The 18,749-nt window shown below is 39.8% G+C and overlaps 3 protein-coding genes across 4 annotated transcripts; 1 reads left to right on the top strand and 2 right to left on the bottom strand.

The window, feature by feature from the left end:
- The first annotated feature begins 4,002 nt into the window (after positions 1–4,002).
- On the top strand, positions 4,003–8,554 carry si:dkey-110g7.8 (GTPase IMAP family member 8). Of its 2 annotated transcripts, none has more exons than XM_026207668.1 (4): positions 4,003–4,489; positions 5,086–5,784; positions 6,677–7,258; positions 7,393–8,554. In XM_026207668.1, exons 1-4 carry the CDS (start codon positions 4,459–4,461, stop codon positions 7,443–7,445), a joined length of 1,365 nt encoding a protein of 454 aa, XP_026063453.1. In that variant the 5' UTR covers positions 4,003–4,458; the 3' UTR covers positions 7,446–8,554. The 2 variants fall into 2 exon arrangements, with proteins under 2 accessions (XP_026063453.1, XP_026063452.1); XM_026207667.1 differs by having other exon boundaries at positions 4,004–4,489; positions 5,083–5,784.
- A 345-nt stretch (positions 8,555–8,899) lies between these two features.
- LOC113046737 (cyclic AMP-dependent transcription factor ATF-4-like) lies at positions 8,900–11,819 on the bottom strand. Its single transcript, XM_026207669.1, has 3 exons — positions 11,637–11,819; positions 10,421–10,819; positions 8,900–10,313 (listed from the first exon to the last, which is right to left on the bottom strand). The coding sequence occupies exons 2-3, from the start codon at positions 10,719–10,721 to the stop codon at positions 9,334–9,336; spliced, it is 1,281 nt and encodes a 426-aa protein (XP_026063454.1). The 5' UTR covers positions 10,722–10,819; positions 11,637–11,819; the 3' UTR covers positions 8,900–9,333.
- A 1,395-nt stretch (positions 11,820–13,214) lies between these two features.
- Positions 13,215–17,890, bottom strand: LOC113047622 (proline-rich protein 15-like protein A). The gene is made up of 2 exons (XM_026208983.1): positions 17,640–17,890; positions 13,215–13,938 (listed from the first exon to the last, which is right to left on the bottom strand). Exon 2 carries the CDS (start codon positions 13,910–13,912, stop codon positions 13,580–13,582), a length of 333 nt encoding a protein of 110 aa, XP_026064768.1. The 5' UTR covers positions 13,913–13,938; positions 17,640–17,890; the 3' UTR covers positions 13,215–13,579.
- Positions 17,891–18,749: the final 859 nt, after the last annotated feature.

Genomic DNA, 18,749 nt, shown 5'->3' with positions numbered 1-18,749 from the left:
GTGCTCTCTGACCGGGAAGTACAGATGCCACATATTCGCACGAATATTAGAAAGCTCTCGCGGTGATTTGTATTACTAAATATGTAAATAATATTTGACCTTTGATCGTCTCAGTCTGTAAAGATGAGCTCTTGTCCTTCAAGGGAGCTTGAAGTAAGCTTGTGTTCAATAATGACAATAATAACCCACAACAAACTATAGCACACTGTAACATGAAAAACTTGTATCGATGTTACTTCAGTAACACAAGCTTACTTCAAGCTGCCTTGAAATACAAGCGGAGGAGGAAGACGATGCCACTCTGTGTCTCCTGAAAGCTCACCTTCAGACTGAGGCAATCGAAGGACAAATATTATTTACAAATCTAGTAATACAAGCCACAACATATATCATACAAAACAACTCGAAAGCTTTGCTTTTTTCTTTTTCTTTTTTTATTAATGCAGAGATCAAAAACTTTCAAAAGTATAAACATACATCACATAAAATCAACCACAAAAAAAAGAATAAAATAGAACTAAAGAGGGCCAAAATCTAAACAAAATTACACAGGGAGATCAAAGGCAGAGCAAATCTAATAGTGCTTATAGCTTTCTTATGAGTAGATACTGAAATTACATTTAAATAGTTTTCCATTTCTTTTAGGAAAACAGAGAAGACAGGTTTACAGTTGGAGAATTTGCATTTGTGAATGTGAAATTTGTTTATGAAATGTTTTTTTATTAATAACAAAACTGTTATTTTCATTTGTGGGGTCAGAGTCATAATACCCAAATATAATGTTTTTCATATGTACTGAGAAGCCTGGCAAAATTTTACACTTGACAAACACACCGATGTCATCCCAAAGTTTCTGAGTGTAGTGACATGACCAAAATAAGTGTACAGTTTCTTCAGAACTAGAACAAAAAGAGCATGAAAGATCAATGTCAGATTTAAATCTTTGTATAAACTTCTTTACAGGGTAGAACCTGTTTATAATCTTAAAATAAATGTCTTTCACTTTGTCTATGAAAAATAATTTTTGCAGTAGAGACCAGATTTAATCACCGCGAGAGCTTTCCAATATGCCACTGAGTGACGTCTGTACTTCCCGGTCAGAGAGCACCTGTCCATCAAAAGCTCACTATACAATCAGAGTAGATCACTGTTAACCCCACCCCCACGAGAGGTTTGTGTCATTTTTAGCAATTTGTAGCACTTCCGTTTCTGACGCGAAGACTCAAACTAAGCTTGATGACGTCAGCAACCTGTCTGACAGATGTAAATCTTCTAGTAGCTGTGCGTGCAAACTGCCATCGTTAATCTTGCAGAGACGGCGAGCTTGAGCGGGGAGTTCTTTGTCGTGAGTGAGCAGGAGTAAGTATTCTGATTAATTATTTTGTATAGTATTTTAAAATGTAACGCCAGTACGCCATATTAAGTTAATTGCCTGCAAGCTTCTCCTCCTGTGTGTACCGAGCGGCAACCTCACGCTCTCTCTCATGAGGCCAATAGAGGGTTTTCACCGACGTCACGTTCTGGGCGGTAACCCGGATGCGCGGCCATTGTGGAGGTACTCTGTGTAAAAAACTGAACGGAGTGCAATGGAGTATAGTGCGCTTTGGATACTCTAAGTGAATGTAGCCATGTCTAAACAACCGAAAAGTTCAACAAAACGTGCCTAAGATGCAAAGGCGTATAGGGAAAGACTTGGACCACAAGAAAAGGCGCGATATTTCGAGAAATTATGATTTATTGGCGGTGCAGATACCTACAAGTTAGCTCCCACGACCCGGTGATTCTTCCTTCATATTCATATTCTTCCTTGCATATCCCGATATAGTCAACTACCTGGTTTTCTCGCCGAGCCCATACACAGCGGAAGACCTTAAATCCTACAAGGGTTTGGAGGCTTATAACCAGATGGTGTGTGGATGGGTGAGGGAGACGCAGTACCAAGTTATCAACGACCGTTGTATTGTAAAGGCCAAAGTAAGTAATGCAATAATGTCTTTAATCAACCTATACTTAACTGTATGATATCATTGCGATACTCAAGGTGTAGCCAAGTGACTCTCAATCATGTTTTTTTTTTTTTTTTCAAAGGCTCCCAGTTTGCTATCTACACTGTACACTGAGTTAGTTTCATAGTATTTTATTCTATCATATAAATGCACATGTACAATCTGACACCCCAAAAAAACCACACACTATTATTCTCGAGCTGTCTTATTAGTACAACCTGAAACACGGCAATAATTAACCATTTTCCTTGACGACGTTCGGGATATACTTCAGTGCCAGTGCTTTGTTGTGATGCGGAGTGCCTCCAACATGGCCGACTTCCGGTCTGATGACGCGCCGTGAAAACCCTCTATAAGGAAGTGACTAAAACTGCAATTCATCGACTGGCCGCTTGAGGCTGGCTGCTGAAGAGAGTCGGTCCCATAGACTCCCCATGTTAAAATGCCCAACTTTACAGCAGAAAAAAACATGTTTACAGCCTGGTTCAAAAAATTATTTTGGTCTATATTGCTAATTTTGCCCTTCATGACAACTGTGAGGGGGGTGAATTTTTTTATACATCATCTGTTTAAATTATATTAAGCCTTAAAGTTCTGCATAATTAAGGGTGTGGCCACTTTAGGTGACAGGTGGATTGCCGCTGCTGACAATGCCGTCGTGCTAGGTAGGCGTGGCTTCAGCAATCTGCTCCCGCCTTTTTGCCCATTTTCGATTATCCGGGAGAGTCGCGCGGTGACGCGCTGCCAAGATGGCGACGGCACGCTCTGCACACTTTAGGCTTCAAAACGTCTCCGGTTATCGTAACCTCGGTTCCCTGAGAGGCGGGAACGAGACATTACGTCAGCTAAGACGTATATGGGAACTCTTCCCTTCTCCACTTTCACTGAAATCTTATTGGCTAACGCCAGCTGGGGACAGCTGGCCAATTGACGCGAAGCATGCATGGGCGCAAATATTACGTCAGAATCTCTTTCTTCATGCTAGAAGTCTTATCTAATTTAATATTTGCGCCCATGCATTTTATAATGCTTTTTCGCTTCAATTGGCCAGCTGTCCCCAGCTGGCGTTAGCCAATAAGATTTCAGTGAAAGTGGAGAAGGGAAGAGTTCCCATATACGTCTTAGCTGACGTAATGTTGAGTTACCGCCTCGAGAGGGAACCGCTATTGAGGAGTCTATGGGTGACGTCACGGACACTACGTCCATATTTTTTTACAGTCTATGGTCTGTACGGTAATTTCTCTACTGTGCGACAGAGAGTCGAGTGGTTATGACGCAATCGTTGGCCTATTTTTACAAAAACTGTTTCTACGGGGCCATAATGTAACATAGAAGGTAATGGAGCCCTTTATACATTGTTGTGTATCTTTAGAAATAAATAATGGACAAATGGAGTCTTTAAATGCCTCAGTTGTAAAGCAAAATTAAAATAATATACAGATAATTGAGAGAAATAAATGCTTTATGTGTATGGATATGAAACAGAAACAGAAAATATTTCTTCCATTTCATTAAATATGTTTGCTCTGTTGTCTCCTTTGAGTGATCAGCTGATATTTTATTGTAAGAGTTTACCATCCTAAGCAATCTAACAGATTCAAAGTTCTACAACAGTCCAGAGTTTTTAATGTTCTAATAATTTTTAGCTACATTTTATATTCCCAAAACAAGAGTTGCCTCTTTGTAACAGATTAGAACTGAATCCCTTTCAAATACTAAAACACAGAACCCTACAATTTGCAACTTGTAAAGCTTTTCAAATTATAATTTTATTTGTTAAATTCTTTTAACATTGTTTAATTAAATAAATATTGCTTTGTTTATATACTGACGTATGCTTTTTTTTTGACTGATTTGTTCACTCTACAGTTTTAGAGTGATTTGTTATTTGCTTTGGTGTCCCTTGCTCTAGTGTTTCAGTGCTGCTGGGTTTAGGTCAGACTGCAGAATCAGGAAGGCAGGGCTAAACTTGATACATCCATCTTTTCATTGGTCTGATGACAGCCTTTGCTCCACCCCAAAAATGACTATGTATTACTACCTTAGAATTGAGGGAGGCTGCTTACGGTATGTCAAACTCAGCGCACTAGCTCTGATAAGATTACAATCACAAGCCACATATTTTTTTTCACTTATTCACTTCCTACAGCCCTCCTCTCTATTTGCTTCTTTCTCTCAGCTCCCTCCTGCTGTTTGTCCCTGAATGTATCATTTCATGAAAGAACGAGGGTGACAATGAAGCAAAGCAAAGGGGAAGGCTGCAAGGGTGTTGTATAATATAAAAAAAAATCAGTTGAAGAGGGAGGGAAAGAGAGTAGGAGGGAGATGAGAGGGGAGAAAGACATTTTTTGAGCACAGGCAACTGGCTGCTGAGACTACACCGCAAGAGAGAGAGAGCAAAAGGGGGAAAAAGAGAGCGAGACGAGGAGACAGCGCACCAGCTAGACACAAGATGGCTACAGTCTCTTCTGATTTTAATGCTGGTAAGTAACACTAAACTTTAATTTCAATTCATCTCACTAGTATGGCAGACAGTCGTTTACTTTCAAATCCCAACTACATACACAGCTGACTCACTTCCCTTCTGCATTACGTGCGCTTCCTGTGTCTCGAAGGCTTTCTAATGCACACTAAAAAGTCTTGGCTGCATCTAGATCCGTTTGCCATCATACAAAAGCAGATTCCAACAAAAATGTCATTCATTCTGTTCATGAATCAGCATTAGAATGAGCTCATATGAATAACGATTAGGTTTGATGCAGCATTGCTGAAACTCTTACCATCTGCTGGACTGTACCAAAGCTAACAGAGACAGGACATAAATGAATGAACTCTTGCAGAGGATATGATAGCAGAGAATGGACATGAACCTTTCTTACCCATTAGATATAAATGTTATTTACCATTCTAAGACTGGTCATGTACATGTAGTTCAAGACTGGATGTATGTGCAAAGGATGTTGTAAATGCTCCAGGGATGCTCAGGGTGTTGTGGATGTACACAGCATGGATTGAACTGCAAGCAGTTTCAATCACTCGCTATATCATTTTATTTTTAATCTCTATTTCTCAAAAGCAGATGGCTCTTCTCCATCCATCCGGCGTCTCCTGTTGCTGGGTTTTCATGGCTCTGGTAAGACCTCAACACTAAATACCATCTTGAGCCAGGGAAAAACCCCTACTGACAATTCCCAAACACACCAACAACACTGGGTAGACATACTAAACTGGCAACTACTGATTGTTGACACCCCTGGATGGAAGCTAGAAACCGAAGATCCAACTGATGAGATGGACACGGAGAATCAACAGTCCATCATTGATCAATGTTCGCCTGGTCCTCATGCCCTGCTGCTGGTGGTTCCCATTGGAGTCCCGTTTACTGAACACCACTGGCAAGGTCTCTGGGCCCGAGTTAGGGCACTGGGAGCGGGGATATGGAGGCACACAATGGTTTTGTTCACCTGTGCCGACCAGTTGCCAGAGGACATGGGTGTCGAGGAATTTATTGTGGAAGGTGGAGCAGCGCTACAGAGGCTGGTGGAAAGGTGTGGTTGTAGGTACTATGCCTTGGATAACACCTGCTCAGACAAAAGTGCTCAGGTTGCAGAGCTTTTGCAGAAAGTGGAGGAGATGGTGCAGGAGAATCAGGGCTGGTTCTTTGAAATGGTGCGGCCAAGCCTTGGACTTGGGGATGAAGGGAATGACAATGAAAGAGAAGAAGATAGAGGCACAGAAGTGGAGAGAACAGCAGCAATGTTTAGATCTCCACCACGAGGTGAGTTATTGTCTATTTCATTCTCTTTTTTCCTTTGGTTTGGTGATAGCATTGCAGAATGTCCCCATAAGCCTTCTACATGATGCATGATTTTAGCAATCAGTGTGCAAACCACACTTTGCAACATGGATTTAATAAACTTGGGTACGACATGCATGTAGGCTTTACGATGATGACACCTACTGACTAGTATGCTATGATGAATGTTACTAAAGAAAAATAAAACCTCATCAGCATGCAATAGTGGAACAAAAAGAGCATTATGAATCACACTTTGGTAGTTTGAGTTTTAATGTGTGCTGAAAAAAAGTGAAAGTGGCTAAAGAGGAAGAGATAAGAGCTTGAGGTAAGCAGTTTTATGTTTTTATGCCATGTCGTGTTGATTTCATGTCGCATTTATATTGGCTGGTCAGTAAACGTGGGTTGTAGCAGCAAACACGTGCGATGATCATGCTGAATTTCTGACATTGTCAGAAAACGGCTATCTTTAGTCACAAGACAGTGAAAACAGCCGCCTTTGAGCCTGTCTCACTGACTAACGATTAGGATCTACGATCACAGAAATTGCTTTGATTGTTTTCTGCAATGCCAATCTTTCAGAAAAATTGCGCAGTGTGTCTGGGGCTTTAGACCAGACTCCTCAAATTTTGCCCTGGAGGGCCAATGCGCTACAGAGTTGCGCTCGAACCCTGATCAAACTTACCTACCTGTTCACACCATGAAAGATAACTATAAAGATATTAATGTTCACACCTGTAGACGATATCGTCTGTTTAATTCTACACACGCACTCGTCTGCTGCTTTAAATTCTCCAGCTTGCTATAGGGCCATTAGACTATGAAAAGTGCAATAAGATCATGTGAAGATTTCCCACCTTTTCTTTTTCAACAGAGTTACGAGTGCTGTTAGTAGGCTGGCGTGGAGCAGGTAAAAGCTCTGCAGGTAATATTCTACTGGGCTGTCGTGTGTTTGAATCAGGACGCCCCACTGAGGTGTCTGTCCGCCGTCAAGCTTTGGTGGCTGGTCGGCGCCTCACGGTTGTCGACACACCAGGTTGGGATTGGTTCTCCGTCCAGCGCACACCAAGCAACATACGAAAAGAAATCAAACTGGGGGCAGGGCTACTCCATCCTGGTCCACACGCGCTCTTATTGGTCATCCCCGTTGTCTCCACCCTCACTCCCAAAAAGAGACAGGCCCTTAAGAGCCACTTGGAAATGTTTGGCGAGGAGGCGTGTCAGCACACACTGGTGTTGTTTTCATGTGGCGACTGGCTGTATGGCACATCAATTGAGGATCACATCCAGAGAGATGGAGGCGAGCTGCTGAAACTGATGCAGCATTGCTGGAACTGTTACCACGTGCTGGACTGTACCAAAGCCAGCCAGGACAGGTCACAGGTAACTGAACTCTTGCAGAAAATAGAGGAGATGGTAGCAGAAAATGGACAGAAACCTTTCTTACCGGTCAAATGTAAGTGCTTTAGATTCCACACCTGAATAGTAATGACTTGCACATCACCTGACATATTCACTTGTTCATGTGAATATTTTTTCATATTTATTTTTTGAATATTTAAACCTAACTATTGCATCTTTGTTCTACAGTGAACCAAGAATTAGATGAGGAGGAAACGAGTGGAAGATGCATTCTGCAGTGAAGGCGATATAAAGTGCAAATAATATAGGAGTGTAAAAGTTATTGACCTTTTTGATCCCAAAACAAACTTGGGAAAGTTTTAATCCAATCAGTGGCGTGCACAAGTAGAGCTGAAGCCCCTGCCCCTTTAATCACCGAAGTTAAAGTGCCCTTTCAGTCCGGTCTATGTGCCCGTGATTTCTACTGAGGCCGACAACGGGGGACAACGGGGGACAAGCCCCCCCCCCCCCCCCCCCCCCCCCCCAGTATCATACAAACAGAAGTCCATTCTAGATTTCTGGGTCCTTATTCGTCACTGGACATTCACCTTTGCTATCTGCACATTGCACTTATTGATATATTTTTTGTTAAACTTATTTCCTTGTAATGCTGTGAGCTATCAATAACAGTAATAACTGAGACCACAAATAACAGTAATTGTCAGTACTCAAATATTGAACCTCTTGCCAAATGCATGCACTGGTTTCAATGATGATTATTGTCTAGTGTTATGTAAAATGCATGGTGGCACCAAACAGAAGAAATGATTCCATCCATTTCCTCATGGTATGGCAGAACACTTTAAGCCCAGCATTGTAAAGTATTTATATAACCTGGTAGCTTTCCATGCACATTTAAAGTGTCAAATAATATTTAGTAAAACTGCATTTTACAAATTTAGTGATTATAGCTACTTATACGTACATGTAGTTTGAATGTACTATATTATCATAAAGTCTAGTATGAGCACCTGAAATAGAGCTGGATTCTTGAGTATACAACTTGTGCAATTGAGCACCTTATGAACATTCAGGGTTTCTTTGTTGTGAATTTGATGTGATTGGTAACTAATGAGGAGGATGTATCATATTTACGACCGTGATGTCAGCATTGTATTCTACCTAGACACATTAACGATGTGTTTTGAGCATTCAGGGCATGGCTATTGCTATTGCGTAATAATAATTATCATGTCTGAACATTTTTGGCACAGTACATTGTGCTTAGGAAAACATTTCAGCCTCAAAAGTGACATTAAACTGGTTTGACTTAAGACATTATGACTTCAAGTTTAGCTTTTGTATGCTTTTCACGTCATATTTTCATATTAATAAAGAATAATTTTACAGTATAATTGTCATACCAAGTTGCATTTTTGTCAAATACATCGATCAGTCTGAAATTTCCCCGTTTGTGAAAACCAAAACAAAACCCCACATCCATTTTCTGCCAGCACTAGACACAGTTGTCCTTGGTCATAAATACTAATTTGCCATTAGTATAGTTGAATTTGCTTTGGACTAAATAGATTTACATACAACCAATTATTTTTCATCTTCCTTCAAAATCCTTAAACATCCAAATTTGATGACCTACCTAGATGTAGTGAATAGTTGTCAAAAACAATTTTATGAATTACTAAAGCTAATATCTGCTCCAGATTTATTGTGAAAGCACACATGAAATACACACAAGTATCTTTTTAAAGGTTTATTATTCAAATAACATTCAAGTTAGTTAATAAGTGGAGAAAGGCCCAAAGACAGTCAATACATAATCTAATACAGTGCACACCACCTGTATGAATAAAGACAAGGAAAGTTTAAATATTAAGCATTTATACAGCACAATTTCAATGTCAATACAATCAACAATACAATGCTATCTATAATACGCTGCATACAATGAAAAAAAAAACACACTTGTAAAAGTATATCAGGCTTTACTGATAGATGATATGCTAAAAAATGAAGCGGTTTCTACTAAGCCAATGGGGAAGAATAAAATAAGTTATTAAACCCTTCAGATAATACTTTCTTTTAGGACCAACATCCATAGTATTCTGCACTTCAGGCTATGCCAAAACAGTCTATTTCTCTCAGCTTCAAGCCTCTTGTGTCCATTTCTTTCTACGACTTCATATTCCTGCTCTCTCTTGCCCTCTTGACTTCATCCATTAGCTCTTTTAGATACTGAATCTCTTTAGTGAGGGACTCTGCTTTATCCGCCAGCTCTTGATTCCTCTCCTCCAGAGCTGTACACTCTGACTGGAGGGATTCCTGCTCTGCACGCTTCTTCTGTCGGTAACGAGTCGCCGCAGTCTTGTTCTGCTCCATTTTCTTCAGCTTCTTCTTCTCGACTACAACCTTTGAGCCACTGGCTGACTTCACTCTTCCTGTAAGGGAAGGCGACTTCGATTGCTGATTTTGGGTGGGCTTAGAATCAGGTACATGGTATGGATTCACCCTGCCTGATCGGGACTGGGGAGAGGCTGGGGTTTGTGGGTCAGGGGAGGCTGGGCTTGGGGGATTCTCCACAACCAATTCAACTGGGTGGGCCGCTATCAAATTAGCCTCCTCTTTGGGAGCAAGTACAAGAACAATGCGGGTTGGGGAGAGGGACAGGACAATTTTGGGCACCCGCATCTCAACGGGGGTTGGACTCTGCACTTCAGCTATGTCCACCTCGCAACCAAGCTCAAGGGTGTCAGTTGGGGACTCAGGTGAAAGAATAGAAGGTGATGGGAGAGGGGAGGCCGGTTCAGACTTTATCTCGAGCTCGGCCTGGGGCTCGGGGACTACGGAGGAGGAATCCGACACTTCACAGGGTGTTGAGGGAATGAATGCAGTAGAAACTGGAGTACTCAAAGTGAATGCAAGGTTGGAAAGTTGATCAATTTCAGGGACAGACACTTGGGGACCGGGTGAAGGGGCATTGTTAAGAGCTACAGACTGGGACTCCAGGTCTATTTGTGACTCCAGAGAAGCAATGAATTCCTCAGGAGAACTGGGCGGATCCTCCGAATCATAGGAGTCAATCAAAGACTCCAGATCAAACTCACTCAGATCAATTCGCTCTGTCATCCAATCCATTTCACTGAATGAATGATCTGAAACAAAAAAAAAAGAAACATTTTAAATGACTTATTGCTCAAACTATTAATGTGCTGAAACAACAGCACTGAAGAAATTTTTTGAATAAACCGCTACACCTTACCATTACTGCTGTCTGCACCACCATTATCTAGGCACAGCTCATCTGAGGAGAACCAGGACAGGGACAGCGGATTGAGCCCAGCCTTCTCCCCCCTCTGAAGTGAGGGAGGAGTGCAGGGTGGGGAGAGAGAGGGAAGTGGAGAGGAAGAGAAAGATGAGAGGGGCGATTCAGTGCCTCTGAGAGTAAGAACCTCCTCATCTTTATCTAGAAAGGACCCCAGAGGGTCAGCCATCGGTGATGATGGGTCCCAAAGGAGGGCCTCCATATCGTCCGGGCCAAACCGTGAGCTCATCAAAGACATGGCTGTCTATTTCAAGTGGAATAAGGGAGTCTTCTACTGAGATTTCGAAAAATTTCGAGCTGTCAGGTACAGCAAAGGTCAGAGTTGCCACAAGGGACCTGCAAAAAAAGATGAAGAAAAGTAGTTAATCTCTTACATAACAATAAATGCAGATTAAAATGATAAATGTAAACAAAAAAATCATAAATCAAAGGTAATGGAAGAAAAAAATAAAGCCTCATTAGCTATTCCTGACGCATAATGACATCATCTGCCCACGCCCTACACTTCTACCCATTTATGGGCATCTACCACGTGACACTTCTATTACTCACAGTCAGCAGACTAGGTTCTATTTATAAATACTCAACTCCAATTTACCGGAGGAGAAACGCTCATTGGTTTTAATACGAGATTTCAATTAAACGAAAAAGTTATTTTCGGTTAGACACTGCGATGTACTTTTATTGCATGGACAAGGAAAAAGCCACCGCCATTTCAGGGCTGACCCGCTCCCTTCTCAGGAACGTGCGCCATTTTATAAACAGCACGCGGCGACAAATAAAAGTCAAATAAACTGTCTCAGCTCGTGTTAACTTGGGAACAACATTACCAGGCGTTAGAAAAGAACCCCCTATAGACAACACAGAGATTATATTATATTTTAAAACAGAAATGACTACAAATCCGTCGATTGATGTTGTCGCTGCCGAACAGACATATGGCGCGCTAAGCTCGAGACAGCTGTCACGACATTATTCGCACGCCAAACATTACACTATAGCGATTAAAGTTAATAAATCCCCAATATACATGCAAGGCACGTAAGAAATAGCCTAAATCACGTATGGTCATAATGTTTATAATTTTTTCCGCCTCGCCGGCTGTCTAAACAGCATGACACTGTAAGACATAAACAATTAAAAGTATACTTACGCCATTTTTGAATAAATGTACTGAGCCAGTGCACTATGTTGATGCACTGAGGAGTTTGCGCGCTGTCTACAGGCTGCAGATCACACGGCCATTTCGGCGAAAAGCACAAGCGCTCAGGTGTCAAGTAAAAAAATAAAAATCAGTTGGGACGAGAAGCGATCTGCAGCTGATGACGTCGAGGTCTTGTTGATATAGGGCCGCAGCGCCGCTCAGACATATCCTTCCGCCACAGCGCTTTGTTGTGTGTTACTGGGCGCAGACAGCATATAGACCCATCGTTTTTTCGATTAAAGTATCATTCATTATGAATATAAAATATAAATATTTCAATTTTTTTATATATTTTTCAATATATTTTGTGATTAGAAGTCTTTCTGATTATGTCAAAGGATGAAACAAATTATATTGATATTCGACACGATGTTGTAAACTAGAATAGAATAAGAGCCCGACTGGCAACAAATAGCTATCAACATTGAATTTGACTATAAGTCGATATATTGACAAACAAATGTGTCGTGAGCACAATATTATATCAAAACATACATGAAAGCTGACTGTGAGTCATTTTAGGGAAGGCTTTCCACAGTCCCCTTATGTAGTGTCGGCTCTATCGTCCTCTGCTGGACAAAAAATACAGTAGATTTTCCTCAATTGTGTTTACGGGAATTATTATGGAGAGAAAAAAAGAAAGCGCATAGCTCTTGCTGGTGAAAAGTAAATAAAGGAACGAAATAGGCTGTATTAAACCATAAAGAATATGAACAGTCGTTAAAAGCAGTTTGTTTACTCATAAGTTTAGTGATCTATTTCATTGGTCCATTGGAACTAAGAAAGATACACAATAAAAGATAGCTCCCATCCTGAATCCATTCATTTATTTTCTAGAGATATCTATTTAAAAACAACACAGTCTAATTTTGTACAAAATTCAGTTTAAAATCCCAGCCAAGCAAATAGGCAGTGTGCAAATATTTGACAATTTCTTTCAACATAACACAATAATTAAAAATGTAAAAGCCCCACCACGTTCAGATTATATTCGTATAAACCATGTATATACCATACCATATGACCATAAATATCATCCAAGATCAAAGCAACATTTATTTAAAACAGATATGTTGGTCTAGTTGGCAGTTGAAAGCTCTGTCACTGCTAATTTATTTTTTAAATAATGATAATAACAACAATAATTTAATATAATTACAATATATTAGAAATGTGGAATAAACTTTTCTATATGATCTTTTAATATAATAGCATATTATTGCTGTGATATTCCTATCGAATCAAAAGTGCTGTAGCTGCAATTGTAGTTTTCACCATATATATATATATATATATATATATATATATATATATATATATATTAAATAAGAAATTAAAATTTAATTTATCCATTTAGCATACACTTTTATCCAAAGCAACTTACAGTGCATTCAGGCTATCAACTTTTACCTAACATGTGTTCCAGGGGAATCGAACCCCCAACCGATTGAGCTACAGGAACACACACACACACATCTACATTATATATATATATATATATATATATATATATATATATATATATATATATGAAAACAGGAAACTAGAATAATCAGAGCATTACTGATATCTTGTGTTGATGTATGATTGATTTGATTCTCTCACGGTAGATTTCTCTTGACTAAACATGTGCCAACTGTCAGCCTTTCATCAGACGACCACAATGCGGTCCTGCCGTGCGTATCTGTGGAGAAACCTGATCTTTGGGTTTGTGCCCGTCTTTGTTCCTAAACATTAGTATAGATCACTAATTCAGCGGTCCTTTTCCAGCTTCAGGCTCAACCTCAGGTGATTGTAAACTACAGAGGACATCAATGGAAGAGTGCTACATAGACCAAGGCCCTCTTGAGTGGCTTCTTGCACAGTGACCCTACCATGTTTACACAGAGACTCTATTTTCCACTTTTATTATTCTCATTAGTCGTTGTTTCTGCCTCAGGGAACAGCTCAGGGTTTTCTGCCAGCGTAGAGCGGATTCTCTTCTTCTCTTTAAACCGGCCCGAATGTGAGACTTTCACGTGTCGCCCCTTTGTCGCCGTTTTGTCCACGATGCGTTCCAAGCGGGCATTAAACTGGCTGTCCGTAGCTGCGTCCGGTGTCCCGGCCGTCTCCCCGGCGTTGCTGCTGTGGTCTCCAGGGATTTCGTACAACACTTTGGGCTCTGATTTCTTCTTCCGCAGGAAGGTCAGTTTCCACCAGGCTGGTGCTGGTTCTGCGGTCGCCATTTAGAAGAAAACAGACTTTGATAGCTCTGCAAGGGAGACAGAATGACATGCATATACATGAGAGTGTTATATTTGTGACTAAGCATCATAGGCCTAAATAGGAGAATGGATTATAAACGTATTGCTTTTTGTGTTCAATTCGAACATAAGTAATAGGAATGGTCATAATGTGTAAGCTGAGCCCTGAGGGTGTGAGCTAATGCTAATGTAAGTTTGGTCTCACATTATAAGGGGCAGCTGCTAATGAATTTTTTAGTGCAATTCAATAAGCACCATATGGTGGAGGTATGCAACGTTTTCAGCTGTACAGCTTCAGTTACAGGCCTCAAATTTCACACATGCTATACTGCAGCTATATGCTATGAGGATGGAGATGCTAATTGTAGAACATGCTAATGTTAAACGATTTTATGTTTGGCATATTTAATTTCGTATGTATTGGTATACGAGTTAATAATACTGAATATACACACTATGGTTCAAATGTTTGGGGCAGTACATGCATTTATGCACACTTGAAAAATACAGTTAAAACCTTAATATTGTGTAATATTATCACATTTTATGCAAAGCTGAAATTTAGTGCCACATAATTTGATTTGCTGCTCAAGCAGAATTTATTATAATTATTCTAATTAAGTTAAAAACAATTGTGCTGATCAATATGTTTGTGGAAAAGCGATACAATTTTTCAGGATTCTTAATGAATATAAAATGTAAAAAACAGAATTTAGGTCAAATAGAAATTCTTTGTTACAATTTAAAAGCCTTTACTGTAATTTTTATTTAATGTAATGTGTCCTCAAATAAAAATATGAATTTCTTTTTTTTTTGTTTTAAAGAGAGAAATCCTTCTGAATCCAAACTTTTGGATTATAATTTATGTACACAAAACTGTTTATAAATGTCACTATTTAATTTATAGGTCAGTTGAACTAAATTAATAATGTGGCAAAACATCAAATTGAGCTAAAAAGAGCATTCAAACTTTGAAATGCTCAAAAAAAAAAAAAAAGTCAATATTAATCTTTCTCTGAACACGGTCTCCATGCAGGCCACAAACTGAACACATTGATTATAACATCTGACCTCTTGGACTTCACATCTCAGGTCTGAATGTTGCAGTTTTAGGCTGCTTTGCTCACACTATAAATGCATTTTAAACGATTCATTCATTCATGTGATTTTACATGGTCCGTTCACATGTTAAGAGTCCAGAGCGCATTCACACACAAGCTAGAATGACTGCTTTGAAGTAAACCATTACAATAAAAGCAAGCATGCCTTCGATATAACAGCACACATGGCGGAAATGTGCAAATTAAGCTCCAGATCATATTTCACACACACACAATGGCAGCAATAAAGCAAATACTCTGGGCTACTTTTTGATATCCTGGAAAACTTGTATTGCTTCACTGTCCATTACCACATCTCGAGCTGAATCAGCCAGCTGTGAAATGTGAAAATCAACTCCCACACTCAGATTCACACAAAACTGCTGTAGCGTGGTAACATCCATTCACTGGGAAAGGCTTGGCTCTGCTGCTTAGCAACAGAGTGGTCATTTTCATACAGTATGCTAATTTCTGTTGGCTCTCTCAGGGCTTTGACTCTTGCTCCTGCTTTTATGTTCACGAGAGCAAACAGAGATCAGGTGGTGACAGTCAGCTCCCTTTCAAGTTTACAGCCTTGTTTTTAACCGCTTTTAACCTTATAAAAAGAAGGCCTTTAATCCAGATGGTTTGAACAAGAATATTTCATTATACTGAAACAAATGGTATAGGATTTGCTTTGAAATACATTTTAGCCAGAAATTGCTAATAAGTTTAAAAAATGATTAGTTTTGAAGTAGAATGACTGAAAACTTTGTGTATTTATTTTGTGTATGTATTTTACAACATACTGTAAAGTGCATACTGTAAAAGTATTTGGTTTCGATGTTAAAAATGAGATGTCAACATATACAGTCTTTAACATTTTGATTAATTTATTGCTTGCAACTGTAGTTTAAATCGTAATTCATAATACAAACATCGATTTTGAAACGGTATATTTACGCTTTACAATGGGAAATATCATGCAGGATTTAGATAAGGAAGGTTTCTCTTCGCATGCAAGGGGAACTTTTAAGCAAAAGTTTAAGCACTTCATGCTGTTATGCGTGCATGTGGTTTTCATACAAAGATCAAAATAATGATAAGGGCAAGGAAATCATTGTTCAGAAGGAAAGGCCAGTGCTTTCCGGGAGCATGTCAAGAGCCATCAGGAACTGTGTGCGCTGATTATTCAAGGATTTGATAAGACTGACAGATCATGATAATGTAGAGAAAACAATAGCTTAGATTTGTCAAACTTTTCCATTCATTACAGGCATTACAATAATAACGACACAAAGTACATTTAGTTTCAACAGAAGCTCCCACGAGAGGAATTTATTATTTTGGCGGTGGTTGGAAAAACACATCAGGTGTTAACTGGAGGTCCTCGGAGAGCTTCGCTCTGAGAACAGTCACACTGTGAGGGAGTCGTGGTACATCGTGAGTAAAAGTAGTGCAAAGGACAGGAATTGTGGAGATCGAAGAACTGCGGTAAAAATGTACTTGTGTTTGTGCTTACAGCCCCAAAATGTGCCTAGTTCAGGTTTATTTTCATGTTGTTTGACACTATTTTACACCGATTTCAAAAAGAGCGTAAGATTGGGATAGCATGAAAAGTAAAGAAAAGAAAAGAAAAGAAAAGAAAAAAATTGGTCCCAAGTTTCCCCAGAGGAACATGTTACTGCTTGGAAGTTGCTCTTTTAAAGTTGGAGATCTTAAATATTTAAGAGTACTGGAAACTTTTGTATTCATATTGAATTCGGTGACTTTTGATTGCAGATTTTAGACTTCGCACATCTGAGTAGAGTTTGAGACGTTTCTGAGGAGATACATGTGAGTTTTTTTTTAGTTTTTTTTGTCTAGTAGAAACAAAACTGAAAGGTCCTATTAATGGGAGAAGGGAACTTTGTGTGTGAATACAAATCCCAAGCACATAGTAAACAAAATAAACATGCCGCAGAGGCACTAGACTCCATAATGTTCGCATTTAATTTCATAACGTTGCTCGGTTCTTCTTGTATTTGTACACTTGAATTAGACTAATATTCTACTAGGAATAAATCACTAGTTTTGGACTGAGAGAAACATTTATCACAGTTATCTCTTATTTAAAGGGTTGTGATCTATGAGTTCAGGACTTTCTCGACTGGATTATTCCCAATGCAATGATTCTGTCAGGATAAGTAAATTCAAAAGATGCTCATGGTGCCTGCTGAACTTGTACTGTTGACACAACTGAAAAAAATGTTTTGCATTTCAAAGTGTTCACTTGATTGAAATAATCCACACACACACACACACACACACACACATCTCAGGCTCCTCATTGTGCATGATTAGTCAGAGATAAAGGTTCACTGTTTGCTATGAATGTGTAATCAAATGCGTCTCTGTCCAAAGGTCATTAAAATGAACAGCTATCAATACACTTTTTCTCTAGAACTTACTACAAATTTCCATACGTTCCATTCGTTTCTTTCTTTAGAACTCAATTTTAATTTCCTTTGATCTGCATTTTGCACAGTAATTGTATCGGTCAAATATGAAACTAATTGCAACTAGATGATGTTCCAAGGAGTTTAAAGAGTTTTCCCGGCCATTGAATCCCAGTAATAAGCCTCTCTCACCTGTGCAGGTTAATATACGTCTGTTAAGGCGGTTGTTATCTGCGTCAGTATCCTTAGGTTCAGTTCTCTGTCCAGTTGAGTCCAGCAGTTGAGGCCCTCTAGGACCCCCTTTTTTAATATGGATTTAAGGGAGTTGCTGTCTATCGCTTCTCTTCTGTCTCTCCTCCAGCTTGGCTGTCCTTCTCGTTCTCTCTGGGAGCCAGGTGTAGATTCACAGGTGCGTGACTCCTCCCTCCAGCAGCCACACATCAGCCCCTCCTCCCTCTGCTGTCTGAATAAACAGAGCCATGTGACATCCTTGTCATCATCACAGAACAATAGCTATATACACACTTGTGTGTAGAGGATTAATGACGGGATCAGCTTTTGATGTTACATTAGTTTGTGGTTAAGATGTTATAAAAGGGATGTTGGGAATGTAATCAGCAGAGATTGTTATAATATTTTTTTCGTTGATTTTGTATGTTGATTTATTGAGTGAAATCCAGACATGAAACAACTCTCCAAACAGCAGTTAATACCTACGTTCAATACACAACGACGAACAAAGGAATACAAGAGGGCAAAGAAACCACATGACTAGACATGAACCATGACTTAACTACAGAATAAAAGACATGAAAACATGAACATAAAACAAACCCCAAAACCAGGCGTGACATATCCCCATATGGTGAAGGGACGGAAGGACGGAGGGATGGAGGGCCAGGCCCGTGAAGAGGAACAGGACCTGGATCATGTGATGGAACTTGGAACACTCGGCGAGACCACGTGTGCTTTACCACTGCATGGTACGCCACAGTACAGTTCACTTTTGGGGGGTTTTCCACATGGTACAGTACCTGGTACTTTTTTCATTAGCCACTTTTCCACTGTCAGGCCAGTGCGGGCCAGTGCTTTAGTAGGACCGGCGGGGCTAATAGCCTCGAAACTGTAGCTCCGAGGCAAAAGGAGTGCTGCGTATCCACCGTCGGGCCACGAGACTTATGGCAGATAAAATATGTTACTAAATAAATACACGATTCTGAAAAAGAAGCTAACATCTGATTTCTTCAAGTGGTTTCATTTACCATGTTTACTATGGTAATGTTAATGCCTAGCGTGCATAGT

This window comes from Carassius auratus, chromosome 28 (assembly GCF_003368295.1).
Source record: "Carassius auratus strain Wakin chromosome 28, ASM336829v1, whole genome shotgun sequence".
NCBI classification, from domain to species: Eukaryota; Metazoa; Chordata; class Actinopteri; order Cypriniformes; family Cyprinidae; genus Carassius; species Carassius auratus.
This window is presented reverse-complemented; position numbering and strand designations above follow the sequence as displayed.